Consider the following 12,001-nt stretch of genomic DNA (forward strand, 5'->3'; position numbering starts at 1 on the left):
AATACTGAGAACTCTCACTTCGAGTATGTATACCTAGAATTCCTCAGAAGTGTCTTGTGGCTGAGGTGGGAGGTTGTTCAGTAGAACACAAGGGCTGCTACCTCACCAGCTCTGTGGGGCACCGTTCACGTGGGATTCTCTGTGACGCCTTCTCCAACTGTGACGCCTTCTCCAACTGTGACGCCTTGCCGGAGCTTTGCCCTGGACTTACCTTGTCAAAGCCTGACCTCTGTAGATCTAGGGGCCGTCCTCACTGTTTCAGCGGAAAACAGCACTTTTCTTTTTACAACTCAAATCTGAGTTGGTCACTACAGCAGTGACCACAGGCCCGTTGTCCAGGCTGCAGAGTGAAAGCAGGACTCGATTCTGATAGCCAGAAAGTCACCAGTTGTCCTTGTCACAGACCGATGATTGAACTAGGATGGCTGAGCAAGAGACATATTATAAAGTCTAAATTCTCCAATAAAAATAAATAAAAAATTAATGTAAATTCTCCAAGAGAAGAATGATTCATAATAGCCAATATAGTATTTTTACGATGGATTTCTGTATTTCAGTAACTCTAAAAGAGTTATTTTAGGCCTGGAGAGATGGCTCAGCAGTTAAGAGCATGCACTATTCTTCCTGAGGACCCAAGTCCAATTCCCGGCACCCACATCAGGTGACTCACAACACACTGTAACTCTGGCTCTAGGATAGAGCCTCTGTGGGCACCTGCCCTTGCGTGCATATGCTTATACATAATTAAAAATAATTTTTAAAAATCCATGTAAGCTTAATACAGGCTGCAAAGTAGATGGTTTTTTGCTATGGAGTGAACTCAGCTCCGGCACTTCAGCTGTCATCCCCAGCCATGCTCTCAGATGCCAAGTGACAGTCACCATGATTTCAGGCCTGTGCTGACCCTAAAGCTAAGTGTGATCTTCTCAGTAAAGTATATTCTCTTAAACACTGTTGAGAAACTTAAAATAACTAAACACCAGCAGTTAAGCCGTGGAGGAATGTAGTTACTGCGCTGTACATACTTGAGAAGTGAAGCAGGAGCCCATTAGCAGCCAGGCACATATGTTTGTGCTTTGACACGAAGTACCAACCAGGAAAGTGCCATGGCTAGTGAGGCCAGACCTGCTTCTCTTGTATAAAGTGACAGTCACTGTGATAATGCCCCCAGAGATCATGGAACAGTTTTGAAAACCAAAAATGAGTACTGTGGGCCAGCTGATGGCTCAGCACTTACTCACGGGCCTAATGACCTGAGTTCCATCCCTGCAGCAAGAGAAAACCAACTCCTAAGAATTGTCCTCTGACTTCTGCAACTGTGCTGTTGAACACATGCACCTACACACACACACACACACACACACACACACACACACACACACACACACGTGTGCATGGGAGTGTACATGCTTGTGCGTTTGTGCTTACACACACACCCTTACTCTAAAATAAAGCTTCAAATGGTGCTTATATTATGACTTCTCACGTTAGCTGCTACTGTTCCCTGTTGTGGAGCAAATTTAACTAACTGGTAAGCACGAATTATGAGAGAAGTAAATCTTCAAATGACAAATGTTCTGAGTCCCATCTGCGGCATAGAGTATCCACATGTGTCTAGAATTCAAAGTCTAATTTTAAAGCAGTGGCTGACAGATTGCTGAGCAGTTCATTCGTTGCTAACGGACACTCCCTGTGGTGGTCTCATAGCCTCCTGAACTTTTCTTTTGTAAGGCATGTCTTCTCCTTCGCTAGATCTCAGTGCCTTCTCCCTCCCTCCACATATGCCAGGGACAAAAACGGTGAAGTTGGCATAGATGTAGCGCCTTTGAGCTGCCAGCAAAGTGAAGTGTCCAAGAGTCAGCTTGGAAATGTAGAATTGAGGGAGGAAGAGGAGAGTTTTGGAGGCTTTAGAGCAAGACAGATTGTATTCAAATCTCCGTTCCGTCCCATACACTCTCTGTTAACAGGGAGAGGTCGCTGACTTTCCAGTGCCCTCCCTCTCCTTCATTCCCCTCCCTTTTCATGTCTTCGCTTCTGTTTCTTCTTTCTATTTTGAAATAGGGTCTTATGTAGCCCCCAGTGGCTTCAGACTCACGGTGTTGCCAAGGCTGGCCTTGAATTCCTGATCCTCCTGCTTCACTCTCTCAAGGGTGCCACACCACACCTAACTCAGGACTTCTCTTATGTGTCCACAAGGGATATCATATCAACACCCCATTCTCTTGTGGGAATGAGAGGTGATGTTTATCTGAAACATTCAGTACAGTGCCTAGCACCCAGCAGGTGGTTCAAATGTAGAAGCCTGTACTAGTCTGTAGACTGATGTCTCTCTGACGTTGCTGGGTCCTTTGTTGACTGTGGGCACCTAGTTATCAATTCTTTGAGTGAGCACTTGAATTTCTGAGAGTCAGAAGAGTGGTAATGACCCAAGATTAAAAGTAGACTTAAGTCTTAGCCATGACAGTGCAGAAGAGATTTCAGCAGTCCTGAGGAGAACATGAATGATTCAGGGGGAAGGTGAGGCAGGCCAGAGGAAGGTGCAGGCAGGATAGGATTCAGAACCAAGTAGGACCTCAGGATCTAGGAAAGGAGAGAGAGGCTTAGTAAGTGGGTGATGGCCAGCTAAATTAGTTTCACATTACAGTGAGGCGCTTGCTTCAGCTCTGTTCTGGGAAGGGAAAACGGGATTACATGGAGCTGCAAAATGAACTGAACTAGAGCAGAGAGAGAGAGGTGGGCAGAGGGAAGAAGGAAAAGAAGGAAGGAGCAAGGGATGGAGAGGAGCCGCTACCCCACTGTCCCTTCCACAAGGCCTCCCTAGCCTTCCACCACTTTGAAATAGCACCCCCTTGTGGACACATCCTGAAATTGTCACAATCCCTGCATTGCTTTTGATCACCCATCCAATCAAACAATGTACCAGCCATGGGAGTAGCCCTGTCATTTTGGCCAAGGAATCAGGTGAGCTGATGTCACCAGGCTGCCTGTTGCGTTTGGCAGTTAGGAGACAGCTACTGGTGACCCGTTAGGTCATCTTTTACATCCCCAGGTATCGGACAGGAGCAAGTAGTTGGTTCATAAACACTGCCTCAGGTGATTGCGTAAAGGAGGGGCACTTCTCTGAGTTAGACCTTAGGGTTCTCATCCCAAGTTCAGCATTTACAATTGTGTCACCTCCTCCATCACAGCATTGCACTGAGGCTGAATGAGATATTTGTAAAGTACTTAGCACAGGGCCTGGCCAGGTGGAAGCACTCAGGGCCTGTGGCTGTTTTGATTGGGCCCCTGTATAAACTCAGGAGCTAAGATAAAGCCACCAAACTTAGGAGCTGATTCTAGGTTCCTTTGCCAGTTCCCTGGGCTCCCTGCACTCTTGACCTCTATGAGTAATGTAGCTTAGTGCTGGATGGTGGGAGTGCAGGACGGGATGTGCTTCCTGAAGATTTCAGTCCCAGGTGAACTGAATGGGGGAACAGGATGACTCAGTGCCCTGCTGGCCCTTCTTAGCACTCTTGGATAGTTTTATCCTCCCCTAGCCTTTGTCTTTCATTATAACACGAAGGTAACTTCCATGTCACATAGTTATTATCCAGGCCCAAATGAGATCATGCATGACATGCTGGCTTGTATTTACACTTAAGAAAGGGAGGATACATGAACCACACTTACAGAGAAAACTGAATTTTCTATGACTCTGTTTCCTTTTCTTACAATGGACTCTTCTCCTCCAGTACGGTTCTTTTTCTTTCATCACAGAAATCCCTTTAGAATTCCCACTCCTTTTCTTTTTGCTCCAGTCTGCTGGTTTTTAGTGAAGCTGAGAGGATCATCTGTCCCAAACAGATGACCATGGTCTGGATCATTAACAATTAACTTTGCCTGGTAGGTCAAAAGCTGTCATTTGGGGAGAGATGAGAATCACCATTTTAAAAAGCATCCAGAAAGTCAGTATCTAATTCAGTAGATGAGTGCATTCTCTTACTTTACAGGGAGTAGGAACTTAGACCTTCACAGAGAAGTCTTCTCATGGAAGGTAGCTTCCTTGTACCCAGTGTGCTGTGTTAAATGAATGTTTATAGACACTGCCCATCACAGATATCTTTATATCAGTGAAGACACTGCCATAAGCAAGGAAGGGAGTAGATTCTGGCTAACATCCACGTAGCATTTCTTTTTTTGTGAATTAAAAAGACAGTTTCTAGGGCCAGTGAGATGACTCATTGAGTAAAAAGACACTTGCCATCATGCCTGAGAACCTAAGTTTGATCCTTAGAGCCCAAATGCTAGAAGGACAGAACTGGCTTCTCCATGGTACACATGCGTGCAAATAAATAAATAATAAATAAATAAATGTAAAAAAATGTTTTAAACATACAAACTCTGGCTGAGCATGGTGACATGTGCCTATAATGCAGCTATTGGGAGGCTGAGGCAGAAGAATTATGAGTTTAAAGCTAGTCTGGATTCTGCTCTTAGGACATAGAGCTTGGAGGAAAGTTTGGGGCAAAAGTTTGGGTGATCTATCTACCTTATGTATTGGATAAAGCTGACACCAAGGTGAAGTTATTGACTTGAAGTAATTCAGCTAGTTTGTAGCTGGATGAGGTTACTGTTTTGGGGAGTTTGATTTCACTGCTGATTCTTGTGGTCAGAATTAGTTAGATAATATCAAGTTTAAAATGCATAAAAATAAATAATGTCAAGTTTGTAATAATGGTATTTTATTGCTTTCAAATGATCCTGACTTTTTCTTGTCCTCTAGGAACTGCGTTCATTAGCTTTCTGTCACTACAATGAAAAACCTGAACTAATTAAGTTAGAAAGAAAAAAAGATTGATTTTGCCTCATTAGCTTTGAGAAAGTTTCTGTCCACGATCAGTTGGTCCTGTGCTTTGGGCATGGGATGAGGCCGCATATCATGGCAGGAGCATCTGTGGGGCAGGCCTGTTCGACAGCTCATAAACAAGAAAGTGAAAAGAGCAAAGAGGAGGGAGGCCAAGGTCTCACAATCCCTGTCAAGGCATTCTTTCCATGTCTAAAGGACTCTTCCTTCATCCTACCTTACTCTAGTGGTGCTTTCTGGAGACATGGCTCTTTATATCTATACTACTAGAAACATCTGGAATCCAGCCCCTTGCCCTTCTGGAGTCCTCCCACTAGCTTTTGATTCAGGACAGTGTGTGTTTCTAATCAGATCATCAGTGTTCTACACAATCTTCTTTACCTTGCCTCTCCTTCCAGACGCGCCAGCCCGTCTTTGTGCAACTCCTGCAAGGTGTATTCAGAGTTTACCACTGCAACTGGTTAATGCCGAGCCAGAAGGCCTCCGTCGAGAGCTGTATCCGGGTGCTCTCTGATGTAGGTAAGGTACCAAATCAGTTTGGATATAATGGGATGCAAATGAATTGCCGGCTGTTTGCTGAGCCTCTTGTAAGGAAGGAAGCTGCAAAGCCAGACCCAGTTCTTCTTGATTCCTCAGCCTCTGTTTTTGCCAAGCTAGCACAGTAAGAACCAGTAAGTCCTTGAAAAAATAAGATTCCATAGTTCAAAGTCAGACGGTTCTTGGCAAGTGACAATCCACAAAGATATTCAAGGCCCCGGGAAGTCCCTCATTCAAAGCATGAGTATGTTTACCCTAGCACATGCATTTTGCTATATGCAAACTTTCTTCCCATAAAGCACCATCAGATCCCAAGGAGCAACCTTTCCCACAAGGGCTGCATTGTTCTCGTCTCCCTATGCAGTGCCTGGTCCTCCTTCCTCTCCTCACTCCCTAGCTCCCAGTACCCTCAAAGGCTGTTCTAAAAGGCAATTAGCCTCCCCGCCTTTTCCTTTCTGCGATGCTAGATATTGAACCCGGGCCTGTTCCATACTAGGCAATTACTCTAGCACTCAACTACACCCTAGCCCTTTTCAGAAAACTTTAACTGGTACCATCATTGTACATATTTCTGGGGTACAGCATGTCAGGGTAATTAGCTTCCTGTGTGCTAGGAACATAAGACTTCTTTCTTCTAGTTAGTTTGAAATAGCTGGTCAATTGCTACAAATTACAGTTACCCTGTGGATGCCCATAATCCAGCCTTTCTCTGGGTCTTCTCCCTCTGCCCTTGCTGACCGCTTTTCTTCTTTTACTTCTACAGCAGCTACTTACAAAACAAAACAAAACCAACTTATGATGTTACCCCTTCCCCACCTTCCGTAATTTCTATGCAAAGGAATATGATTCTCACCCCAGGTGAGAAGTCTTGGGACTGGACTAGATCCCCAGATCCTGGCAAAGAGCAAGGCTAACACTTGTCAGAAAGGGTGTTCCTTAGGAATGAATGGGTGCTTTACAGGAAAGAAAATTTCCATAGTGACCAGAAGGTAAACATAAGTAATTCTGTGTTCTCTGATGCAGCTTTGAACAAGCATGGGGTATGTTTGTGAGGACCCCTTGCCTTGGTTTTTTAGGCCCTGCCTGATTTCCTGTATTCTTATCCTCTCATATGACAGGTATTGTGTGTGTGTGTGTGTGTGTGTGTGTGTGTGTGTGTGTGTGTGTTATAAGAGATGAGGCTGAGAGAATGCCCGGATGACCCTCTGCTTTCTTTAGACTGGACAGCAGTTTATACAGATGTGACATGCTGTTCAGGCTGGAATGTCGGAGTGAGTCCTTGCCCCAAAAGTTAGTTGATTCAAATATGAGGAAGCCAGTGGCTTGATGGCCGGCAACATTTGATTAGAGAAGCTACATCATTCAGTAGTCTCAGCAGGAATAATACAGAGAAAGCAAGAGCACAGCTCAGAGCTAGAGAACTCGCCTTGTCTGCATGAGGCCCTGGGTTCAGTTTCTGGAACTGAAAGGAAACAAAAACAGAGAGCAGATGCCTGCGCAAAAAAGCCCAGCCGATTTGACTCCCCAAACCCAGTCCTATGCCCCTTGGGAATGGCCACCTTCTGACTAAAACCATACCTGAAGCCCAGTGTGTCTTGTTCAGTTCTAGATAGCTTAGCCAGCGCATGGATTTTCTTTCTTTCTCTATTTTTATTTTACGTGCATTGATGCTTCTCCTGAATGTATGTCTGAGTAAGGATCTTGGAGTTCCAGACAGTTGTGAGCTGCCATGTGGGTGCTGAGAATTGAAACTGGGTCCTCTGGAAAGAACAGCCAGTGCTCTTAACTGCTAAGCCATCTCTCTGGCCCCCAGGGCATGGATTTTCTAACAGAGATGAGTGTAAACTGTGTGCCCTACTTTTTTATATTATATTTTTCTCCCACGGTTTTCCACTTAATAGAGTAAACTGTTAGGAAATTATTGACTAGCTATCGATTCTTTCTCTGTACATGGTATGTTCTATTAAGATAAAAAAACGGTTGCTCTCTAGCACATCTTTCAGAATGCTTCAGTTCTTTTTACAGTCAGACACAGGCAGTAGAGAACACTTTCTATTTCCAGTGTTTTGAAGCACTGAAGACAAGAAATGGTTCCTTTGGTTTGGAGAAGTGTTCATCTGAGCTTCCTTTTTAAGGCTAACTTATATTTAGTATTACTTTCAGATTCATGGGAAAGTTATAAACAAGATGCAGTGGGGTTCTGTGTCCTCCTCACCTTTTCCCTCAGTTATCCACATCCCCATTGCTAATGCACATTTGTCAAAAGTTAGAGAATGACGATGATATATTGTCACCAGCTAAACTCTAGGCTTGATTCCGATTTCACTAATGTTTCCATAAATGTCCCTTTTCTGTACCTGGGTACACCTCCACGCCTGTCTCATACCAACTGTCAGGTCCCCAGTCTGGTCTGTGACAGTTTCTTGCTTTTTTCTTGTTATTCGTGACCTTGACAGTCTTGATAAACAAGTACTGGCCAAGTGTCTTTTCTAGTATCCCTGTGGTGGATTTCACTGTGTTTTCTCATGGTGAGAGTGAGTTGTCCTTTTTTAGGGAGGGGAAGAAGAGCCTACAGTATAGATGCTGTTTGTGTTCTGGTCATCAGAAGTCAGCTTTTTGTAGGCTGTGATATAGGGCAACAACACTAGTAAAATAATTTCCTGGCCTAGCAAGTTGTTTGTCTGGATAATTCTTAAAATGTACAAACACGTGGGCATTGATAGAGAGCCATTCATTTAAAAAGCAAGCTGGCATTGAGCTGTTCCTACGTCTTCCCCAAGCTTTATCACTTGGCACCATTTTCGTGTTCATGGTTGCTCCTGTCCCCAGAATTGGAATTGGGAAATCCTAACCTAAAATATGGTTAAAGGTTGAGTTCCCTCTCTGTCTTCACCAGACCATACATGCTTGCCTTATTATAGGCAAGGAAAAAAAAAAAATGGGCCTGGTGGCTACTGAGGATCAATACCCATATCCTGCTGCTCTGAAAGTTGTAGACTCACGAGTCATGTGTCTCTTTTACAGCCAAGAGCCGGGCCATAGCCATTCCTGTTGACCTGGACAGCCAAGTCAACAACCTCTTCCTGAAGTCGCACAACATTGTGCAGAAAACAGCCATGAACTGGCGGCTATCAGCCCGTAATGCTGCTCGTAGAGACTCTGTTCTAGCCGCTTCCAGAGACTACCGAAATATCATCGAGAGATTGCAGGTAATGTTTGATGCTGAAGGAAGTGGAGATTAACTTGATGGTCACAGTTGTGTTTTCTCAAGCCACAAAACGCACAAGCTGGGCTGCAGAGAGAGGTCTGTGAGGCCAGGGGGACCAAGTCATTTGGTAAACACAAGCACCCGGAAGGGGGCCCACTCACCTTTAGACCGTTGCCTCTGAGTGTCTGCTGTATTACTGTCTGACATCTCCGTAGAGCCTCCCGGTGGCCTGGGCTTCCTCACATCGAGACAGCCAGCCGAGTCTATAAACATTTCGAGGGACCTCTTGAAAGCAGTTTTGTCTTTATCACCCAGCTTTAAAGATGTCACTTGACATTAATTCTGCTGCCCTCTACTGGTCAGTGCCGCCTCAGAGGTGCACGTCATCTCTTAGGAGGGGAATCGAAACTACTATTCAATGGGAAAGATGTCGGTCCCGTGTTACAACAATGTGTGAACTAGAGTGTTTTGTAATGGCTATCATTGGAAAACACATGCCCTTGAACAGTGGCACAGAGCATCGTGAGCCCTCAAGGGCTTCTGCTAAAATGTCTAAGGTTACTGCTGTGGATAAAAATTGTTATCGTTTGGAAAAGTAATTGAGTCACTGTGAGGCTCCATAATTTACATAAAGACAAATAAATTCACTGATTGATTCATCAGCCCTGAGCAGGTGATAGTTGATGGTCTCCAGTTTTGGAGGAGATGAGGCAATTAATCAGCTAATTACACATGTAAACCTAAAGTGACGACAGGAGACCTAATCTTGACTGGGGTTAGGGTCGACGGTGAGGGATGCTTGGCTGAGCAAGTAACATTGAGCCAAGATCAGACTTAAAGAAGCAAAGAGTGGGAAGCATCTTTCATAAAGAATATTGTACAGAACGAATCAGCTGCCTGGCTATGTTCCTTGCAGCTAGAAGGCCTGTGGAACTTTGGTGACAAGTTAAGGATTACAGTCCTTCCTGTGGTAGAAGACATTCCTAAGCAAAGGGAACTTGGTTTCCTAAGGACTGTTTCCTGACTTTCTGTGTTTTGGGAAAGGTGAGGGATACAGACTCAACACTCCATGAACAAACACTGTTTTCTGGACAGAACAGTCCGTGTCAGTTATCTGCAAACATGCTAGTTTCTTGCCCCTTCTTAGATTTAGTAAGTACATCCTGGGAAATGGAATAGATGGCAAAGGTAGGTCACACTTGCTATAAAAACTTGTCATTGCTTTCAAGGATCCTGGGTCCACAGTTAGGCATTATCCTCGAGCCCCTGTCATCATTAGATGCCCCGTGCAGCAAGAGTTGTAATAAGGACGGTCTCTTGCCCAATAACCACCTCTGTGATTAATTCTCATCTAGACGTTTGCTCCCTCAGCCTTAGCACCTTCCCCAACTCATTGCTTTGCCATCTTTGTTTCCCTCTCTCTTTCTCTCTCTCTCTCTTTCTTGCACTCTCTCTCCTCTTTCTCACTCTCCCTCTTGCTCTCTGATTGCTGAATGTCATACATTTGAAAATACGATGCAAACAAATGTCAGTGTAAAGTCCAGACTTCTCAAAAGATGCAAGCTTTCCTGCAGTGGGTTAAGACAGTGTTAAAGAATTCCTTCATCCCAGGCAAATGCTTTCAGCTGTGTTGGAGTTGGGACCAGAAGGGAGTGAAGAGAAGGGGGAAAGAGAAGGACCAGGGAAGGAGTGAGGAGAAGGGGAGAGAGGAGAGGAAGAATTGTCTCCAAAGGCATACTCTTAGGGAAGCTAGTGAGAACCTCTTCTTCACTTCCATGAAAGTCGTATGAGTTAGAGAATCTGCATCCCACTTTCTTAGGATTTTTGTTGGGAACCCCTTCTCCCACCAAGAGAAATCATCTAATTTTGTATCCCTTTCTATGTGTCCTAAACATTATTGAGCTGTTAGCATTACACAGAGTCTATCTTTATGTGGCTTAATTTTAGTTTCTGGATAAAATATCATTTGATTCCTTTTTTAAAGCCCCCAACGGGTTAAAGAATTGCAGTGAGGTGTGTCTTCCCATGCGAATCCCCTTGTGCTGTGTTCCTCCCTGGTCTTAGCATGCTGCTAGTTAAACTCGAGTCAGCAGGCCTCACGACAGGCTACAAGCCATGGCACAGGCTGCAGCATCTTTTGAAGATGATTCCTCGTGTTTCCTATCATTTGCCTTTAAATGGTGTTTGTTGTGTTGGGTTGGTGGCCCTTTCAACTTCTCTCTGTTTTCCTTTCCTACAGCTGTGTGTTTTGCATTTGAAGACCATCATGCTATCAGGGTACATGTATTTAGCATGTTGATACAGCATGTTCCTTCATTTGTGTTCTCATGTGTATATGACTTTCTTGTGTAACTGATGCTCACTGTAAAGAATCAGACAGCACTAGTAACTATGCAGAAGAATATTCAAATCCCCTCTGATCCCACTACCCAGAGAAAACTAGTGGTGATGTATTCATGGGATTTGGTATGTATTTTTTAGATATGGATATTGTTCTTGAAAACAGTGTCATAGAATCAAGACTATTCTCTGACTATTTTAAACTTATACAGTAGACATCTTTTCACATTGTTAAACCTGTTTTTGTGTTATTGTACTTACACATATGTGGAATGGCCCTTGAGCAACATAAAACTGTCTCAGATGAAGGGGTGGAGAAAGTGTTGATTTGTTTGTCCTTTGCTTTCTGGATAGGGAGGCAATGCTTCCGGTAACCACTGGACAGTATCTAATAACCGAAAATAACGGGAGATAGTACTAAAGCTCCGCTAACACAGCCTAGCCTGTACGCCATGCTTAGGCAAAGATAGCCTTGTTAGCCAGCTTCTGCCCGAGCTGCTGACCAAGCGACGCTTTCATTGCAGGACATCGTGTCTGCCCTGGAGGACCGCCTCCGGCCCCTGGTCCAGGCCGAGTTGTCTGTGCTGGTGGATGTTCTCCACAGACCAGAACTGCTTTTCCCTGAGAACACGGATGCCAGGAGGAAATGTGAAAGCGGTGGTTTCATTTGCAAGTAAGCAGCCTCCCTCCTGGAGTGGTCAGCAGCCAGAAAACGCCGCCGATGGCCAGGCCAAGGCCCCGGTCGGAGGAGGAGCCCTTGGCCAGTTTTTAACTTTGTGGGTTCAAGTCAGATACTAGAGTCCTGTTCTGACCACCCCAAAGTAAACTCGTCTATTAGATCATATTTACTGATACTCCCCACCCCCTAAATTGAATTGCGTGCCTGTTCATTTTTTTTCTCCATTCAACAAGTTGAGAGCAAACACCTACCGTGTGTGGTACAGACAAACAAAATGTCATGACCCTCCAGGCCCTCAAGAGTCTTGGATGTGCCTTGACCTCGATACCATGTCCTAACATGTTGTTAGCTTCTTAGTGTATGCCATGGGGGCATAATCTAAAAAGAAACCAGC

General features: G+C 44.6%; 1 protein-coding gene across 12 annotated transcripts in view; it reads left to right on the forward strand.

Moving 5' to 3' along the window:
• Positions 1-12,001, forward strand: part of Itpr1 (inositol 1,4,5-trisphosphate receptor type 1) — a 341,014-nt gene that overhangs the window by 195,493 nt on the left and 133,520 nt on the right. For all 12 annotated transcript variants that reach the window (XM_059258296.1, XM_059258297.1, XM_059258299.1 and 9 more), the window contains 3 exons: positions 5,242-5,362; positions 8,405-8,589; positions 11,453-11,601. In XM_059258296.1, the coding sequence (XP_059114279.1) occupies positions 5,242-5,362; positions 8,405-8,589; positions 11,453-11,601 (455 nt within the window). The remainder of the gene's footprint in view (positions 1-5,241; positions 5,363-8,404; positions 8,590-11,452; positions 11,602-12,001) is intronic.

This window comes from Peromyscus eremicus, chromosome 3 (assembly GCF_949786415.1).
Source record: "Peromyscus eremicus chromosome 3, PerEre_H2_v1, whole genome shotgun sequence".
Lineage (NCBI taxonomy): Eukaryota > Metazoa > Chordata > Mammalia > Rodentia > Cricetidae > Peromyscus > Peromyscus eremicus.